Source organism: Urocitellus parryii, chromosome 4 (assembly GCF_045843805.1).
Source record: "Urocitellus parryii isolate mUroPar1 chromosome 4, mUroPar1.hap1, whole genome shotgun sequence".
Classification (NCBI taxonomy): domain Eukaryota; kingdom Metazoa; phylum Chordata; class Mammalia; order Rodentia; family Sciuridae; genus Urocitellus; species Urocitellus parryii.
The window spans coordinates 50,839,454-50,860,856 of NC_135534.1; the positions used below are offsets into that span (position 1 = coordinate 50,839,454).

General features: G+C 43.5%; 1 protein-coding gene across 5 annotated transcripts in view; it reads right to left on the minus strand.

Annotated features, from left to right (window-relative positions):
- The window catches only part of Tead1 (TEA domain transcription factor 1), a 254,810-nt gene that overhangs the window by 154,646 nt on the left and 78,761 nt on the right, over nt 1–21,403 (minus strand). For all 5 annotated transcript variants that reach the window (XM_077798173.1, XM_026395863.2, XM_026395862.2 and 2 more), the window contains one exon: nt 16,412–16,667. In XM_077798173.1, the coding sequence (XP_077654299.1) occupies nt 16,412–16,568 (157 nt within the window). In that variant the 5' untranslated portion in view covers nt 16,569–16,667. The remainder of the gene's footprint in view (nt 1–16,411; nt 16,668–21,403) is intronic.

The following is a 21,403-nucleotide window of genomic DNA, read 5'->3' on the forward strand; positions in this document are numbered from 1 at the left end:
TAGCTGTGGCTCTAATTTGCATTTCCCTGGTGGCTAATGATGTTGAGCATCTCTGCATTTCTTTTATCCATTCATATATCTTCTTTGAAGCATTATCTATTCAGATCTTTTGCCATTTTAATTAGATTTTAATTAGATTACTTACCTTTTGATTAGAGTGGTTGAAGCTTTTTACACATTTTAAATACAAGTTGCATGCTATATTTTGGATATGAAATGTCCTTCAAATGACCCTGTGGTAAGGCTTAGTTCATCCCATAGTGCTACTGGGAGGTGGCTGAACATTTAAGAGATGGGGGAGAGTTAGCTCATTAACATGTGTCCTTGGGCTGGGGCTGCAGCTCAGTGGCAGAGCACTTGCCTCCCATGTGTGGGGCACAGGGTTCGCATGTATGAGGCACAGGGTTCGATCCTTGGCACCACATAAAATAAACAAATAAAATAAACAAATAAAATAAAGGCATTCTGTCCACCTACAACTACAAAAAATTAAAAACAAAACAAACAAACAAACAAACAAAAATGTGCCCTTGAAGGGGATTTGAGGTCCCAGGCCTCCCGGTCTGTCTTTACTTCCCAGATACCAGGAAATGAACAGTTTCCTCTGCCACACTCCTGTTATGATGTAATATGCTGCTCCAAGTCCAAAGCAACAGGGCCAAATAACCCTGGACTTAACCACTGAAACCATGAGCCAAAATAAACCTTTCTTCCTTTTAAGTTGATTCTCTCAGGTATTTAGTCACAGTGATGGAAAGTTAACACACTGCTTATCAGATTTATGATTGAAAATTGTGTCTCTTATTCTCCAGGTTTTTTTCATTTTCTTGATGGTGTCATTTGAAGCCCAAAATTTTTTCATGTTGATAAAGTACCACTTGACCTTTTTTTACTTATATTTTGGATGTTATGTCTAAGAAAGTATTGCCTAATCCAAGGTCAGAAAGACATATTCCTATATTTTCATTTATAGTTGTATAACACTTTTAGATGTCTATGACCCACTATTTTGGTTAACTATGGTAATATCATGTGAAGATGGGGTCTAATTTATCCTTTGCATATGAATATCCAATAATTTCAGAACCATTTGTTGAACAGACTACTGTTCCCCCCCTGACTTGCTGAAAATCAACTAACCATGAATGTTAGGGTTCGTTCTGGAATCTAGACTCTATTCCAATGATGTATGTATGTATGTATGTGTGTGTGTATGTATGTATGGATGGATGGATGGATGGATGGATGGATGTGTGTCTAATTTACCCCAGCACCCTGTTTTCATTCAGACTAATTTTATGGTAAGTTTTGAAAATAGGAAATTTGAGTCCTCAAACTTTGTTGTCAAAATTGTTTTGGCATATTATGGATCCACTAAATTTCTACAAATAGTTTAGGACTGGTTTGTTACAGAAGTCACCTAGGATTTTAATAGGGATTACAGTGAATCTGTAGATCAACTGGGGTTACTGATGTCTGTACAATGACTTGTCTTCCACTCCATGAACAAAGAATTTATTTAGGTGTTTATAAATTTCTTTCATCAATATTTTATAGTTTGGGGGGGTAAAAGTTTTCCCTTCCTTTACATTTATTCCTGCATATATTTTCTTTTCCATGCCATTATAAATGGGAATGCATTCTTAATTATGTTTTTAGATTGTTCACTACTAAGTGTAAAAATATAATTTGATTTTTACATAGTGATTTTATATCCTGAAACCTTGCTGAAAGCATGAGTCCTAATAGCTTTGTCCTTTGTTTTGGCTACATATCACATCAAACAGAAACAGTCTCATTTCTTTCTTTCAGATATGGGAGGACTTTCTTTCATTTTATTGATCAACTGCTCTAGAAAGAACCTTCAGTATAATGTTGAATAGGAGAAAAAGCAGGCATCTTTGCCTTAGTCCTGATCTTAGGAGGAAAACATTCAGTCTTTATCATCAAGTATGGTGTTAACTGTGGGTTTTCCTACAGATGGCCTTTGTCAGGTGAGAAGTCCCCTTCTATTTCTAGTTTGCTGTTTGTTTATATCATGGAGGGTTGCTCAATTTCTCAGCTACTTCTTCATCGATTCAGATGATAACGTGGTTTCTGTTCTTTATTTATAGATATAGTGTATTACATTAATTGATTTTTAGATGTTAAACCAACCTTGCACTCCTGACACAAATCCCACTTGGTCATGGTATATAATCTTTTTTATATGTTGCCGGATTATGGTTTGTCAGCCTTGATAGCTTCACTGCTCAACTTAAGTGACTCATTCAGGATTATGGTTTGTCAGCCTTGATAGCTTCACTGCTTAAGTAACTCATGTCATCTTAGAAGAACCAATGGTAGAAAGTCATTTTCAGACATCTAAAATTAAACCCAGAGTCAATCGCAAAGTAGTATGCATACATGCAAACATAGTGTGTGTACATGAACACACACGTGCACGTTTACAAATATATTATGTCAGGTACATACTAGGAAAACAAATACTTGTCCAAGACTTGCTGTCCAGAGATGTTTTACTACTGCTAATAAACTGCTCTCATTCATAACATCCCAGACATAGTGTCAGTGTGGCTCTAACAGAAAAACAATCAACATAGAGGCTGGATGCTGTTCGTTCTACCCTAAGTTTTGTTTTACCATGAAGTTCCCTCAAGAGAAGATGACCTAGAGGAAAATATCCTGCACTCTTGAGTCTATTTCTTACCTATGAAATTAAAAGTTTCCCTTATTTCATTAGGACATTACATACGGGATAAGATTGTATAAAACCCTTCTAGAGATTTAAAAAAAAATGGAGTTATCCCACCAACAATTTCTACCAATTTAAACATTTTTGAGAATCTCACATGTGCCAGGTCCTCCTGCTAGAGGTTGAAAATACAGAGATGCCAAGGTCATAGGACCTGCCCTTGAAAAGTTCTCAGGAGAGATGGAGAGACTGACATAGACGTTGTAACTGTGTGTGACAGTTCTTATAACTTGAAGAGGCTTTGTCTGACAAGCGCTGCAACAAATGGTTCAGTGAGGTGGCATGAAAACACAAGGAGGGAAGGAGACTCAGGTTTCCAGGAACAGGGAGGATTTCTTCAAGCTCTTGAAGGTTCGGTAGGAGTTTACCAGACAGAAGGCAGGTCAAAGGGGGCTCAAAACCCCAGAAAGACCCCTTCTCCCTTTTCCACTGGTTACCCTGAAACAAAACTCTTCCACACTAACCAGGCAGCGGAGTGGAGACACTGAGGTGAGAATTTCATGGATCAGTTCTTTCACAGAACTCTGAGAAAACACAGAGTATGGCAAGAGCTCAGGCTCTGGACCCAAACCGACTACACCTCAGAGCGTGGCTCAGGCAGTCACTAACTGTGTGACCCTGGGCAACTCACTAAACACTCCTGGGTTGTGGTTTCTTCAGCTAGAATATGGAAATAATGACAGTAGCCATTCATAAGATGCTGCAAGACTTAAGTGAGTTAATGTTGAGTGTCTAGGATAATAGCTGGCACACCGATAGCACTGGATAAATACTCATTATTATTACTACGAACTCTGTCACAACACCTGCCTCACCGAGGTCCTGCGTTTCCAGAGGCCCCTGCGATAAGACATATGTTAGACCCACCTGACAATTCCCCTCACCTACCCTGCGCTCGTGGCTACTAAGGACATATGGGGACTGACAGAATGCTTCCTAGTACGCGTGGTTTACAATCCAAGTAACCTAAATAGCATCTTTCATAATCAGGATCGCATTGCCACTGCATCTTGTGTGTTGCTGTGAGACAGAAAGCACAAGGGCACATCTTAGTACAGAGACTGCAATAACAGTTGAATAAACACGCAATCCGATACCTCACATCTGGCACGTCACCCTCCCCCATACCTTTTTCACAGTCAAATATGTTTAAGGCTGTGGCTACTTTATAGGTACAAATGTCTTTATCAGGACATTAGTGTGCTCCAAACCTCTCTCAATAAAAGCAGCAATAAACAACAATCTCTTCTAAGCTGTCACAGCAGCTACTGGGAGTGTAATAGAAACATTCATCTGGGAGACAGTTGCCAAAGCTCATCTCAACACAATAGCGAGTCACAGCACAGAGGCAGGCCCAGGAAGAGGGCAGGCAAGAGCAAGTGACTGGGTCCTCTGAGAAGCTCTGTTTATTCACCTATGTTAAATATTACCCCAGAAGCTGCAAAACTTGTGGGTGATCAATTTGATTTCCTCCAGCACATTATCTTTGCGGGTAGCCTAAAAGTTCCTCTGACTTGTATTAAAAAAAAAAAAACAGTGGTCTACAGAAATTTTTAAGCTAATGATCGATTTCACAGTCTATGAAAATAGGCTGCAAAGCTATGAAAAAAAAAATTTAAATAAATGAATGTCCTGGGCAGCAGGTTTCACTGTTGCAGACTCTATCCTGAAAGGTCAAGAGGGAGAGGACAGGGGAAGAAGTCTGAAAGAATTAAGGTCCATATGGGCTTCAAAGAACAAATCTGACTTTTATTATTTACTGGAATTAAAGCATTTGAAGAATGGGAAGGTGCGTGGGTGAAATAATCTACAGGGCACGGATAACAGAAATGTCAACTAAATGCAACGTGTGTGAGAAAACATGATTGATGATTAGAGTCAAATGAGAATTTGTGGCACACTGTAAAGTCCCCAAGAGTGTTTTCCTGCTCCGAAACCACCTACATCTGCCCAAAGGCGACACAAAGAGGAGACTGCTTGTCAGGAATCTATTACAAAGAATAACATGGTCGTCAGAAAAACTGGCATTTTTAAAAGAGAGCCCCCAACCTTCAGGAATAAACCAGGTCCACTCCTCAGGTGCAAGCAAAACAATAAATACTGGCAAGGCTTCTCCTCAACTTTGTGCCAAAAGCTGATGGACCTTTAAAAATGGGGGAGGATGTTTTCCCCTCTCTGTGCCACCGGTTTACCACAAGGCAGGGGTGAGGTTAGAACAATGTGACTGTGAGTCTGGACAGCTGACTGACAGACCCAAGTGGCCGCGGCACCTGTTGAACTCCCAGACCGATGTCCTCAAACCTATAATAAGAGCTCCCTGTTTTGCCTCTCCACCCCAGCACAGCCACTGGGACCACCTGTCTTCCAAGCTCAGCGCCTCAGCCACCCCCACAGGGAAGGGAGCGCTGCTCTGTCACCCCAGCTCCATGGCTCAGCCCCCGCCACACACGCCTCAGCTGACCCGGGCACTGCGGCTGCCTTCTCATTCTCGCTGTTTTCCACATTTTTCTTTAATGAGTATTCCTTACCCAAAGGGAAAAAATAAGCCTGATATAATTATCTCTTTTCCTGATTCCAAAAGTAACATATGTTCACCATAAAAAAAAAAAACTCATTAATATAGAAACCTATGATAGAAGTGAGTCTCCTATAATCCTGTCTCCCTGCAGCAGCCACTTAGTAGGTTGTAAATGTCTCCAGGATTTTTTTTCTATGATGCTACCCACACCCCCATTTATATATTTAAATTTACGTTCTCCAAGATGGCACCTTGACTTAAAAAGACCAATGGAACAGTACTATCAGTATGATAAGAATGACAGTTGTAGCCATTTCAGATGGGGGTATGGGCATCTCAGTGGTAGAGTGCTTGCCCAGCATGTGTGAGGCTCTGGGTTCCGTCCCCAGTACCTTAAAAAAAATAAAATAAATAAAAGGCCACTTTAAACCCCTTATTATCAATGGAATGGGACACAAATAAATAACAACAGTAATAAACTAAAGACACCCTCTCATGTGAAATGGAGCAAGGAGACAAGGTTCTACAAGTGGGCACTAGAGAGGGAAGAAGAGAGAGGCAGCGTCAGAATTCAGGGCTATGCTGCTAAGAGCACAGGAGTGCCGCCCCCCTCCTTCTCTCTGATGCTTCAGAGAGCTGCTGTTGTGGGGCTGGACATGCCTCTGCCTGGCAACAGGCTCTCATCCCTGCCATCATTTGTGACTCTGATCTGTGAGCTCTGGACCCCTGAGCTACCCCCTTCTTTGGCAGGAACCCTGAGAAAAGAGGGTGCAGTTCAATTCCTCCCTTAACTAAATACCCTCTAAGTCAGGAAGCTTAATCCTGCTAGGTGGCTCCAACATATTCTTCCTACCTTTCCAACAAGGCCCTTGAGCACTCAGGCTGGCCACCTTGAAGAATTATTTTTAGAATTCAGTTCAAAGCACTTTTCTCATATATAATTGCATTTTCTCTCAACAGCGCTGAGAGGTAGAGAGAAATCCATTGATTTGCTCACCTCATTCCACTGATGATGGCAACAAGGCACAAAGAGCTTCTACAACTGGCCCCAACAATAGATCACAAATAAGTCTAACCTGGGACCAGCCAAGGAGTTTGGGAAAGGAGGCTAGAGAAGATGAACATTTTCTTCTGACCCCAGAGTTCCTCTAATCCTATCACTTGGCCACCTGCGTTTTACTAGATCCATTCTATGCATGTCTATCATATTCTTTTCATTATATCCATAGGGTCCGGTCCTTCTCAAGAACACTTCCGTCAAAATCTAGGTTACTTATTTGTAAATTTACTAATGTGAACTTGAAATCAAAATGATTGACCAACCCAGTGCTGATGAGCCTCACAGTGCTTCATTTCCTCATCTCCAGTGGCCATCGCCCACATTCACATTAGTTGACCACATTTGCAGCCACACCTCGAAACTCATCACTTGAAATTTCTCCATCTCTAATCTCAAAGGCTGCCTCCCCGATACATGACCACAGCCTCCTGTCCCACAGCCTCTCCTACACTCTGCAGGAACTCGACACGCCCGTGACCTTCTTCCTTTCCCCACGCAGACCCATGCAGACCCATGCACCCACTCCCCAGTCCCAAGCGCTGACATCAAACTATGGATCAACCCAGTAAGAGTCTAGTAGAGATAAGAAGTCATCCAGTCACACCAATAGGCTCCCTCAAAAGGAACACTCTCCATCTTATTTAAAAAAAAAAAAATCAATTCGGGAGGCTGCGGTTATGGCTCAGTGGTAGACCTCTCGCTTAGCACATGTGAGGCACTGGGTTTGAGCCTCAGCACCACATAAAAATAAATAAATAAAATAAAGGTATTGTGCCCAACTACAACTAATATATATATAATATATTTACACACACACACACACACACACACACAATTCAGAATGGGTCATAGACTTCAATGTAAAACAAAGCTATACAACTTTTAAAACAAAACACAGGGGGCAATCCTTAGGACCTGGAACTAGACAGTGAAATCTTAAGACTTCACACCAAAAGCACAACCCATAAAACTAAAGCCAATAAAATGAACCTCATGGAAAACTAAAACTTTACTCTGGTAAAAGTTGTGCTCTGATGAAGTGCTTTTGTCCTTACCCATGTGAAGAGGATGAAAAGATAAACTTTAGACAAGGAGAAAATGTTGATAAACCATGTCCATATCTCACAAGGCACTTGTGTCTAGAATAAAGAATTCCCAAATCTCCATAGTAAAAGTATACATATTGTACTGATACAAAAGACATAGCCAGACATATCACTGAAGAGGACACACAGATGGCAAATAAGCACATGAGAAGATATGCAACATCATTAGTCACTAGAGAAATGCAAATTAAAGCCACATGAGATATGGCTACACACCTCTCACAGTGGCTAAAATAAAGGAGAGTGACGATACCAAATGCTGGTGAGGAAGCAGAGAAACTAGACTGCAGGTGAGCGTGTAAAATGGTACTCTGGAAAAAAGCTGGGTGGTTTAAAAACAATAACAACTAAACATACAAATACTATGTGACCTGGAAATGCATAATCCTGGCAAATTATCCCATGGAAATAAAAACTTAGGTTCATACCAAAACCTGCATATGAACATTCATAGCAGATCTAGGATGATCAAAACCTGGAGTCAGCCCAGATACCCTGACTCGGATGAATGGTTAAAGAAATTATAGGACAAACAAGACCACAGATTACTATTCGACAATCAAAAGAGACAAACTACTGATATATGCAGCAACTTGGATGAATCTCCTGAGAATTATGCTGAATGGAAAAAAAGCCAATATCAAAAAGTTACCTACAGTATGTTTCCACTTACAGGACATATTTGAAATGTTCAAATTTAGGTAGGGATAAGGTTGGAGAGAGTGGGATAGAGATGGGTATGGGGCAACCTCCCAGGTCCTTGTGGTGCTGAACAGTTCTGTGCTCTGACGGTACCGGTAGACCCAGGAACCTACAGGGGGACAACATTGCATAGAACTTAATATGTGCACAAGTAAAACTGGGGAAATGTGAATTAAAAAAAAAAAAATCAGTGGGTTGTACGGATGTCAATGTTCTGGCTGTGGTACCACACTGTAGTTTCGCAAAAGTCAACCACTGGAGGAAATGAGCAGTGTATAAAGGATCTCTGTGGATAATGATCACTGTGTGTATTATTTCTTACAATTGCATTGTGAATCTACAATTATCTCAATAAAAACTTCAATTTGAAAGGGAAAAAAGTAATGGTCTCCACCTTCCCTCGGGCCTTCACGGCTCTGCAGTTCCTTTGCTCACCCTGTCTATCCAGATCCCATTCCCCATAATGTCATACTGAGCCTACTCTACTTTTCAAAAGCCCACAGCCCACTTCAGCCGACGTGGCCTAATCTTCATCTGAAGACAGCAATCACCAGGTCTTCCCTTAATCCTCCTCCCATCTTCTTCCACTATTCCTTGGAGCAAAAGAAATCCAACTTCCTTTAAAGTCAATTCTGGGTTTTGCTCCAAACACATCTTCAACCTACAAACTTTCCCCGCAACTAATCAAATGGCCATGTCACCTCCTGTCTTTTCTTAACTTGCTATGCCCTTAAAGATACCATGTCTTAGGGGCTGAGCACATAGCTCTGAGTAGAGTGCTTGCCTAGTGTGTGCAAGGTTTTGGACTCAAGTCCTAGCTCCAAAAAAGGAAAAGATACCATGTCTCCTTCCATGCACGACCAAATCCCTCCAAAGCCTGGACCGTGGTAATGTTCCTTCTCAGTAGAGAGGGCAGACAAACTGAACCACAAAGCAAATGCAGTTAAATTCCTGCTCCCCAATTTTTTAAGAACCATTTGAAAAGTTACATCTCATTCCCTGCTCATTTGTTTTTTATTGTTGTCTTGTATTTTTTTTGTTTGTGTGTTTTTGTTTTTTTAAACCAATGCTGAAAATGTGGTCTTATCTGTGTGGACCCAGACTGCAGCCTGGCCCTCTGACTCTCAATCCTGGTTCATCACCCTAATTACACAGGGAGCTTTTGGAAATACAGGTTCTCAGCACATCCTTTCAGAGATTCTGCGTTACCATTTGTCTTGGCCTTTTTTTGCCTCTCAAGTATTTCTGTTGATGACAGTCGGGCACAGGAACCATTGTCCTGTCTCCAAGAAGAAGGCAATCTCTTCACTGTTCCCACAGCTACAGACATTCCATTTAAAATCCACAACAGTTTTGCCCTTGATAAAATGTGAGGCTATCACCACCCATGTCCACAGCTTTCAGAATCACTTCAATGATGAGCCCCAAACCACTCCTGCATCTGCCACCTGCCTCAGCTCCAGGCACGAATTTCCAACTCCCAGGCCATGCCCATCTGGATGGGTGCCCAGAACCTCAAGCACATGACAAAATTCAGGTCCTCATTCCTGTCTTCTCTATAAACCTGCTTCTCCTGTCTCTACTCCTTTTCTCATTTAATAGTCCGCCAACCTATCTCGCAAAAGTGGCACCCTGACACCAAACTCCTCATTTTCTTTCACAAATCACATCCAGTTGGCCAGTTCTGTTGGTTCCATCTCTGCAACTTCTTCCTCCCACTGACACCGCCACCACCTCAACACAGGCTCATGACCGCCCACTGGACTATTGCTACAGCCACACAGCTTTTCTTCAGGCCTTCAGATACGGCTTTGCAAAATATAGGGTGCCACATCTTCTCTCTTAAAATAATGCAATGGCTTCTCTCTACCCTCAGAATTAGCACCAGACACCCTCCTGTGGTGTGCATGCCCGCCATGACACGGGGCCAGCCCATGCTTCCAGGCTCCTGTTCTGCTCCCCCTCGGACATGCCCTCATCCTAAGCACATCAGAGCTACACCTTTTCACATCTCTGTGCCTTTACCATGCCGTTTCCTTCAGCCAAATGCCCTTTCCTTCTCTTTCTCCCCAACATGGCAATTCTGAACCAAGGCTCCAGAAATCCTCTAAAGTTATATGCAATAATCCCATAACTACAAATGTGCATTCTTCTGGTGAGATTTACAACTTTCTGCATAGTCTCAAAAGGATCTATAATTTAATGGAAGTTTAAAAACCACTTTCCCAAAGTTCAAAGTCAGACAAGTGTCTGATTTCTGTTCGATTCTCTCGCTCCTTCATTCATTCTCATATATATACATATGAATTCCCCAACTATAAACAATCACATTTTTTGCTGCTCTATCACTAAACTGTGCATATCAAGTACAAAATATACTACTCCTTTTCTATCAGTATTGTAGCTAGTTGCATTGACTGGATGGGTTGCAAATGTCAGCTCCACAATGTATTTGCTGTCTTTGAGCAAGTAACTTGACCTTGCTGGGCCTCAGCTTCTTGGCTGTAAAATGGGGATAATTATAGCACCTTTATCACTGTTATGAGGAAAAAAAAAAAACAAGATAAAATAGCCTAAAGCAGTCTAAAACATAGTCTAAAGGGTCTGGTTCAGACCCTTTCTCATCCATTTTAATTATTTTCTAACTGTTGTCCCTACTCATAATCAAAGCACAATGCAGGCTCTCAGTGAAAGAATTTATAAATCCATCTCTTTCTGAATCCCAGGGCACATCCACTGCCACTCAAAGCCTTTGAAAAGTATAACTTGGTAATAATGTAGCATTCTTTTCCTGTTTCCTCCCTCATGGCCAAGTCTTGAGCCATCCTTAATTGGTTATTTTTTACCCAGGTTGCGCAAGGGCTTACACCTTGTACATAAACCTTTGCATGCCCCCCACACATTAAGCTTCCCAATCAAAATGCCGATGACGCTGGCCTTGCTATTTTCACAGGAACCAAACTATTTCAAAATTCCCCGTTACTCATCTGTTCTGAGGATTCCAGAATTAACCCTTGCTCTCCTACTGTTCCTACTTGGAACACAAATCCCTCCCACCTCTTCAACTAACTTTTGTCAACACGAAATTGCAAAAAAATGGGGGCTTTTCATTTAAGAAGACAACAAAATAAACACTTTTCCTCTTTTTCTTACCCCACTTTCTAGCCAATGCCTCTGACAACAGAGGCCCTCAGAGCTCAGAGGCTTCACCACCTCCTTTCTCCATTTAACCAATAATTCCTTTCTTGTGAGCATATATTCAAACACTCTGCACCCCAGACCCTGAAACAGAGCCTACAGGAGATAGACAGGGCCCTGCTTCAGAGAGCTTCCCAGCCTGTTTGAGGGGCACAGCCCTTGGTGCTTCCCATTTCTAACCAATCCACTTGAAACAACAGGTAAGAAAGAAGAGAGGTAACCAAAGCAAAGATGGCACACTAAGTCAGATGGAGAACTAGGAAGAACAGCTCAGGCCCCTAGGGGCATTTTCCAAGGCCTGTAGACGCTATAGGCTTGGTCGGGTTTGATGCCCACTTCCACATCAGGGCCTTCGGGGCTCCACAGACACAGAGACAGACCGTGAGAGTACACTCTTGCAAAAGGACAGTCCTGTGTTGCCTGGGTCAGGTGGAGCTTGGGGACCACAACTGCAGCTTCCTTGGCCATGCTGATCAGCCAGCATACGCTCGTGTTTGCTAGTGAGTGCTCTCATTAATGCCCCTGGTCAGTTCTACCCCAGTTCTCTAGGACTGACCAGAAGGCCTAATGTCCCAGGAAGAAAGGGTTCCTCCCTGGATCTGTACCAAGCGAGCAAGGTCCCTAAAGGGACTTGCTCACAAAAGGAGAAAGATACAGACAAGCAATTGACCCACCGGCGGGACTCCTTGTATAATCCTAGGGCACTAGAACCTTCCAGATGTCTTTCTGGACACCATCAGGGCCAGCCTTGTGATCTATAACCCTCTCTGCCATGTTATTTGAGATGCTTTTCTTCTGCCAGCATCGAGCCAGGTGTCCTGGACTTTGGTAGCCAAGAACAGGCTTCAAAAGGCTAAGTGGAAGGTGACCATCTTCAAAGAGCCTTCAGACTTCCCAGAAATCTTTGGCACACAGCCCTGACCTCAGGTCAGTTTACTGCAAATGAACTTGTGAGAGCTCCATGAGGGCAGGGTCTGTGTTTGTCTGGTTCACTGGTGTCTGACAACCCAGAGCACAGGGCTGAAGTACAGCTGGTATTCAATACTGACTTGTTGAATTAATGGGCCCAGAGTTGAAACCTTCTAGCTGTACCGTCCATACTAGCCAACTGCAAGGCAGTTACCCCCATCTGCCTCATCAGTAAGTAGGGACCAAAATACCCACCTCAGGGCATGGTTATGAGCATCAGTTGGAAATTACATGTAAAGGACTTAGCACACAGAGAGGCAGAGAGCACTTCTTTGTTTTCAGTTTGTAAACACTTAAGCTTTCACTGTACGCCAGATGCTGTTTAAACATCACAGGGAGATTCCAGATCACAATTAGTTCATTTAGTTCTTGCGACAATCCCCGTGAAGTAGGGTCTAGTTAACCCTCCTTTATAGCTGAGAAAATTTGGACAGTGAGAGGTAAGGCAACTTGCACAAAGCCTAATACCTAGACGTGCAGGGCCAAGATTCACAGAAATTACAAAGTCCAAACTGTCAAGCACTGCACGTGCCCGCCTCTACAGCCATCAGTAAAAGCTGGTTTCTGTCTTTCCCCTTGCTTGATTCTGGGGACTATCTGGCCACATTACAAGACTGGTATATTCAATTACAAAAGAAATAGGTCTAGGTATTCCCATGGTTCACTGCTTTGTTGTGTCTTGTTTTAAACTATGGTCTACTCCCCCAAAATCCAATTTCACAGAAGTCTGTTGACTTCCCTCCCACCTTGTCCTCCTGCTATCTTCTCTCCCACTCTCTACCAGGGGAGGGGGAAAAAACACAACTATGTAAAAATAAGAAATGCCAAAGGAAAACAGACGCAGAGAAAGCAAGCAAGCTCACGGGAACGAGTGTGCGTGCCCTTAGGAACAAAGTCAAAGAAGGTCGCACCCCCTCCTAATAATCCAAGAATAACTGCCTACACACTGGGGAGCCCAAGGCAGAAGCAATCTATCCACATAGAGACCAATGACAAAAGTCCCAGCTCCCCTGCAGACCAAGGAAACAAGAGAGAATCAAGCCATCCCCTCCAATGGAGGAAACCTCATCATAAACAGCACTTTCCATTCTTTCTCTCCGAGATTGCATTTGCTCTACTGCCAACCAGGAAGGAAATTTCATTACCAAAATAAATCACTTGACCTTGCTTCTCCAATGGTTCAGGATTAGTGACATCACAGAGCACTCTACAAAGCTCAGAAATATTGGAACAACCAACCCCCTCAAGAAAAAATACTCGGTATTTCATCACTAAAGGATATTAAATTATTTTGATTTCACTGCACGGAATCCCAAATACTTTCAATGTTTTCATTTTTAAAACCCTTAGAGAAAAAGTATGCTCTTAAGAGTAAGGTCATAAAGAGTATGGCCTTAAGAACTGCTGCTTCCTGATCTGGTTTGTGTCCTGATTCATGTATGTACAATGGGGAACAGGACAGAAGCCGAAGAACGGCGCTTCTGACCCTGCATGACTCCATTGCCAGGTGGCCAGGCCTCGCTTGCTGTGGAGAATCAACTCTGTCCCATTCTCAGAGTCCCAGGCAGGGCTCCTCTGAAGGTGCCCCATCTCCATCTGCCATAGCCCAGCTTCCAAAGTTTCCCTTTCCAGTTCTTCCAGTTGGACCAAAGAAAGGGAGTTGAGTGGAGGTATTTTCTCCCCAGGGAGGTGGGGGTGGCTACAGGGCCAGTGCAACAAATCCATCTCTTGTACCCCAATCCAGAAACAAAACGCCACGGGCTGCATACTCTGCCTAATGAAAAACCCACGACCAAATGAGTTATATTCCCAATGCAGCTCCCTCAAAAGGACTGCTTCATTTTAAATCACGCTGGTCACCAATTACGGCCAAAGTCTGTAAATACATCATTGGCTTAAGGAAAAAGAATCCATAGGTCAAGAATATGTGCACCAAGGAAGCACTGAGTCCGAGTCCCCTGGGTGCTAAAGACACATTCCTACAAGCAGCACTACATTTGCAATAACTGATCACCTTGCTGACTTACACGTCCTGAAATCCCAGCATTCCCAAATGGAAAAGTCCATCAAAGACTCCATGGATATCATCTACTCTACCGTCTTTGCGGGAGATGTGGGGATGAGACCAAGACCAAAGGTTAATCTGTTCAAATTCATTGCTGATAGAACAACACAAGTCCAAAGTTTCTCATTGCTTTCCTAGCTTACTATCTGTGAGACCAAATTACTAACAAGAGCCCTGACAATTATTTTCACATGAAAATATTTTTATGATTGAGTTATCAGCCAACTGATTGAATATCAGAGCTGCTATCTAAAAAGTAAAATCTCAACAGAGAACAAAACAAAAGTGGAGTTGACAAAAATTAACTTTGGCTTTGAATTGTGTCCTTGGCCCTGAAGCCCCTTCTAGATGGGGCAGTGCTCTCTTGGTATTCCTTGTGAGAAATTAAATGAAGTAGTTATTCCAACAAGGACTTCCAATCTTATGCCATTATTTTAGATTAAAACAATTTCTGGGGAAACAAGCTGTACAGGTAGCTCCCAAAGCCACCCTGTATATAATAAAGCCATCTTCAAAGAAGGTTGGAAGACTAAAGTATTTTTTTTCTGCCTAAGAGGCCTGGGGGAGACATCTTCAGGTAGGAGGACAAGCCCTCAGGAGCAAACAGGCTGCAGAAGCAAAGCAGAAGAGAAATACCACAGAGCATCTAGGCCCTGACCTTCTGCCCACGGCAACTGAGTTAGCTATTCCTTCCCGACTCCGGGTCACTAGACATGAATGAAGGAGCTGCTCTAAGAGAGATATCAGGAGAGCCTTTAAAACAAACGCCGAAGGTTTGGACTCGCCCTCTCCCAGTGCATGGCAGGCTAAGGGGCTCCAATGCTGCAGAAAGCAAAACTGTCCTTGTTTCCATTACATCATCCAAGTTGGAGGGGAGAGTGGGGTGGGACACAGCTGGTGGCAGCTGTACCACCATCTGCCTTCTCCTAGCAGTGTGTGCTGGCTAGAGCAGCCACCTCCTACAGCTCCTGACAGAGGAGTAAAAGTACAACACCCTGTCCCGGAAAGAGTTCAAATTATTTAGAAATAAATCACTCCCATGATAAGTTAACAACCTCTGATAGGTTGCTGAGCTTGTTCTCTGTGAGTTTTAGGTTATTTGTTTGCATCTCTTTAGACTCGGCTACAGAGCAAACTCTGTCAACTCTGTGCCCAATTAGACAAGCAGAATGTATAAGCAACTACCTTCCATCTGCTTTCCAAAGGTAAGCAGCCAAAAAGTACTGATCTGCAGCTGGAAGCATTGATAGAAGGAGGGGCGGTGCCCGAACCCAGCCGAGCAACCCTCATAGATGGGTACTTACTGCTGTTTTTAGCATCCTAAGCTAACTGGTTAACAGAGTCTCACCTTCCTCACACTCCTAGAGTTTCCCTCAGAACACACTGCAAGGCATCCCCCAGGAGAAGGGAAGGCTGGCGAGAATGGTCTGGGGGTTAATGCCTCATCTGGCATCCAACTGCAAACTGGCAGCAGAGATGCAAACAAGTGGTTCAAGGATCTGATCAGGCCCATGCAGGTGTTTGTGTCTGGCCTGTAGAGTATTGTTTAAAAAATAATAATAATAATTTTAAAAAAAAACTGTTGGCTTTTGTAAGAAGAGATTTCACATAAACCATCTTGAATATTGGCTCTTCCTGTGGGAAACTGGTGCAGGTTTCAAGAGATTTGGTGGCAGCAGACCCCCATGCCTCTGTGGCACCAGTTACCAGGAGATAAGTGCCAGCGCTACGGTTACATTGAGCCAGTGAGCTGAAGAGGCCTACATAGACCACTGCAACTACCTATGTCCCCACCCAGACCTCAGGAGCTTCCACCGTAACACCACTGGGCACGCAGAAAGATAAAGCCCAGGGATCGCTTCTCCTGTGGTCCGATACTGACACTCCTCTTCAGGTGAGAGTTACCTGGATAACAAACTGTAATTCTACAAAGATCATTCAGCCCAGTACAATGGATGATCACACTCAAAGGCCAGTTAAATCTCTCCTCGACCACAACAGCAGGTAGTAATTCGGAGGAACGTTCCAGGCCACTTACCATACATTTTGCCTTCGTCTGATAAGATGATTTTCCTCCTCCCACACGGTGGATAGATAGCCAGGGCCTCCTGAAAGCTCTGCTCAATGTCGGGGCTCCAGACCCCTTCGGCATCATTGTCGATCGGCTTATCTGCAGAGTCACTCATCCTTTCCATGTTTTCGGCAGGGCTCTCGCTGCCGCTCCAGCTACTGGGCTCAATTTTGGCGGTTTGATTTTCCAAGCCGAAGCCTGGAGCCTTTTCAAGAAAATAAACCTAAAAGAGAGATCACAAAATAGTATAAGAACGCAGTATCCACAAACAGAGCACCTCTTGCTGGTTCTACTGCAAGTTCTTCAGGCTCCAGCTTTGCTCGGAAAATAACTCCTAGGACAGAATATGGAATTTTGAGACGCCAGTGGCTTTCGCTACACAGAAGGGCAACGCCAGGCAGAAGAGCTGGAAGGCTTCAGAGATGAGAGGAAATTTTCACCAAGGGCCCACTGTCTACTACGGATGCTTTGCTCAAGGATAATCAAGTCTTCATAGCACAAGAAGTTGTTTATAAGAAAATAAAGCAAAATAAAAGCTCCAGTGTAGCAATTGGCATCGTAACTGAAATGGTACAGCATCTCAACATGAGATCATCACATGCAAGATGGTGGCAGGAGGAAGATTATTTTATTATCATATTATTCATCCTACCAAGTCAGCTGTGCCAGCTGACCTGGACCTATGGCATTGATCTTCAGGGCTCTTAGTCTGTACAGTCAGGTCACTTTAACACTCAGCTCCGAAATGATAACCTCATGGCAGGGACCACATCATCCCCACCTGTCTTTCTACAACACCCACCACAAGTGCCTGGCACACTTGAGGAAGTGTTCCACACCTTCATGGGGCACTTGGTCTCTTGATTCCTGATCACATGGGGGGGGCCCTCTTTCATTTATTTTTCTATAGTACTGAAGATTAGAGAACTAAAAGAAATCTTTGCAAAAATTAATTCTCCTTGAATTATGCATGAAACTTATGGTCATAAAGGGATAAGCTTTCTAAACAAATGTCACACTGGCTTAACACCAATGTGAAAAGGATCTAATCCAGTACTCCCTGCTGTCCTACACACTAATATATCAATATTCCTTTGTTGAAAAGACATCAGATCATTAATTCAAAGTCCTTCGTAAAAGGGGGAGAATAATTGCTCCTGGGGATTAATGTAAAGGGGGAGGCACAGGGCCTGAATAGGGAGGGCTTCTGTGACCACTGCTTGTGCCCTCCCGCCCACCCTCTCAAATATGTGCAATATTTCAACAGAAGCGCCCAGGAGGAAAGCAGCGCTGGTCAATCAATCCACATCCCAAGGTCATCACCAGGACCATCACCTGAGAGCAACTGGCTTGTCAAACTGCATCCAGTGCCCCGGTCCTTTGCCACCAGTAAATCTCAACAGATCCCTGGTACAGAAACCCTGAGGCACACATGAATATCACACAATTAATAGTTTCACTAATGGGCGCTTTTGGCTTCTCACCCTGACAGCTTTCTAGATTTGGCAACACCTGGATTAAAAAGAAAGGGATTGGGGAAGGGGGGGGGGGACCACCCTCAGGTTGTCTGCCTTTAAATGTTGCCACTGAGCCATCATTCAAAGAACATGTCAGCAAAGTATTTCCTACCCCTTACCAACACACGGCGTACATTTACACAGGACTTCAAAAACGAGCAGACCTTAAGGTATAAATTATGCTATAAGTAAGGGTTTTCAATTGACCCCCAGGTGAACTCTATGATGCCTATGGTGTGGGCCTTTTGAATTCTCAAGCTATTACATTTTGTGTTGGGATCTAAGCGTCTTATAAAACAAGAGCAGAACTGTACACTGTCCTAGAGTCTGTTCCCGCACCAGGGCAGCCTACTGGAGACAGAGAGAGTTAGAAGGAACTCTTTGGCAGTGGCTAGCCATCTTCTCTCTCCTCACCCCTCCCTGAACAAAACAAAAAACCAGAACAACAAAATATACAGAACCAGGGCTAGAGGTGTAGCTCAGCGGTGGAGTGCTTGCCTCGCATGCTTGAGGCACTGGGTTTGATCCTTAGCACCACATAAAAAATAATAATAATAATAATTAAAAATAAATAAATAAAATAAAAGATATTGTGTTCAACTTTTTACGCTTGAACACCACCCATGAAGGGGCGCACTAAGGCCTCGGTACTGACGGCCTCCATCATGCCTGCACGCGGAAATTCTTCCACTTATTAGACTAAAACCCATTATCTAATTATCTAACTTCTACCAATCTACCCTTGAACATTCATCCATCCCTTAGGGGAGCAAATCTCTCCCAAAACACTTATTTATTGTGTATGCCTGTCTTTTAGACCAGACCCCACCATCATCCTCTGCCCACCCGTCAGGAGCACACTCCAATTTGTCCACAATTCTCAATAAATGGCACCCAGAGGTGAACTTCTGATCCCTAAAACCTCCAAGCTCCCCCACCTCAGGGGTGGTTTCTTTAGTACTGAGTCTTGTGCAATGGGTTTCGGAGCTCATTAAATTTCTCTATTTTTCACCTCGGCCCATGTCTAGAGTCCTCAGACACTGAAACACCTCTGGAGAACTGCCAGTCCCAGGAGAGGGAGAAGACCCAGTCCATGGATGTTCCCAAGAAAAGGAAAGACTTTCTGCCAGCTGAACTATACAGAGGTGGACTATCGCAGAAGGCAGGCAGCAGGGTGCTGCCAACAGTCCCTCCAAGTTCCTGCAAAGGCTCAGTCCCAAGTCCTTGGTTGGTTGGGGAACACTACACCCACAAGCATTAATTATTCCACCTGGGCAGGAAGTCCAGACTCCATTCTAAACATTCCCGTGTTTTCATGCATTTATCTCAAAGGGAGGAATTCTGCATCCAGGCGCTTGTCATTTGGTCAACTAGAGTTCCGCAGGATGGAATAACCTACTCTGGACTTGGGCCAGCACACAGCCCCAGACACCACCTGATATATAATCCACAGAGTTACTCAGGCCCTTGGTTTTACAACCCAATTGTAAGATGAGGCCCTGTATGGGCAGAGAGTTTCCGATCACAAGACTGGAACTGGCTGAGAAAACACTCCCCAGGCTGGATACCGAAATAACCATTCTGGCATTCCATCCCTCAGCTCAAAATCCACCTCATCCTGGAAACTGTCCTTGTATCCACTGGCTCTGAGTATTAGCCACACTTTCAGAGTATCCTAAAAATACACAGACCTGGTTAACCACCACCCAGTCTGCCTCAGTTTTTAACGTATAGGATAAATTTCCACTTATTAAGATCTAATTAAGTAAATTAGGTGCAGAATATCTATATCTGCAGAAGTGATGTCTTCACCTCCCTCCTACATCCTTTGAGCAAGGGAATCCACCTTCCCTCAACTCAGTCAACAAAAAAAGAACATGGTACAAGGGCCCGGGGTGACGTGGTATTAAGATTCAAACCAATCTGGCTTCCAAACGTGACTCAACCATGAGCCACACAGCCCAACTCAACTCACCTCTCAGAAGCTCAAGTTCTCGCTTGTAAAATGGAGGAGATTAGAAGTTAAATTCAGTCCTCCTACAGAAAATTCACTAAACTCCTAAAGAGTGACAAGAGTGAAGATACTCTGTCATCTGTGAAACCAGGCAGTCGCTCACTTATTTTCAAGTCCATCCTCTCTTAGACAATGGCGTACTTTATGATCCCAAAATAGCTACTCAAAATGGGATGGTGCAGAAGCAAAGGAATGTCCCCTCCTCATGGTTCACTTTGGGAAGTAGACTTACAAAGGATCTTCTTGAGGTCTTCAGATGACTAAATGGAAAAGTTAAATGGATGACAAACTGGGGAAGGAGACTGATAAGTTATGTGATGTGCATGTATAAATATGGCACAATGGATGCCACTATTAGGTATAATCATAATGCACCCAGAAAAGTAAAATTAAAAATTAAAATTTTTTTAATTGATGAAAAATTTCTAAGATTCACCTAAATCCAAACTTTTGTTTTTTTTAAAATAGGTTCAATAGTTTCCCTCTTCTTCGGAACAGGGGGTGGTTCAATGAAACAACCCTTTCCATAGCATACCTCCAAGGAAAAGAAAGGATGTGCTAAGTTTTTTGTTGAAAATAGACCCCCCCCCAAAAAAAGAATATTACATAACAGTGTAACTCAGCTTCCCTCAAACACTTTTCTGAAAGCTCCTTGTTTCCTGAAACTCTTCCCAGCCACGCTCTAATAAACTCCAAAAACAGCTGTTCCCCGTGATGCGAGTGAATCTAACTGCCCCACCAGCCACATTCCCTAAATGGATAATCTCTTCACAGTCCACAGACCCTTCAAGAAGGGTCACAGGGATTCAGGGGGATGAGCATGATGTGTCTCAGACCCACACATTCTGTTCTGAGCTCCTGGGGGCGGGCATATGGGGGGAGACCCTCAGATACCTGTATTCCTGACACAACTTCATTCAGCGAGCACCCGCCAAGGGGTGAGACAGGAGGGGCCTGCTCCCTCTGAATCTTAATTCCTGTGAGTCTTCCACAACGTTAAGAATCTCACCCACTTTCAGATGGTTAAAAGACTCAATGAAATGCCACTGAATGTGAGGGTCACCAAAAAACCCTGTTTTAGCTGGTGTCTTACTTCATATCCTATAAGGCAGCCCCGGGAGTTTAGGACTCTCTGTCTACTCAAGTCACCCAGAACCCTGTGGCCCTTGTAGTATCTGTATGCCTCAGTTTCCATCGTAAACTCCCAAAGGAGACAACTCAGTCACTTACCCTCTTGTGTTCCCACAGATTCTGCCCATAATAGAATTGGGTAAGATGGCCATGGCTCCCATCACCTGCACCCCAGTGTCCTGGAGAACTGAGACTACTAGGCTCACCATAGTCCCCCCAGTGCTGACACAGGACACGGCTCACAAGTAGTCAATAAAAGAAAGAATGAACCAACAACCAGATGACGTGGGCAGTCCT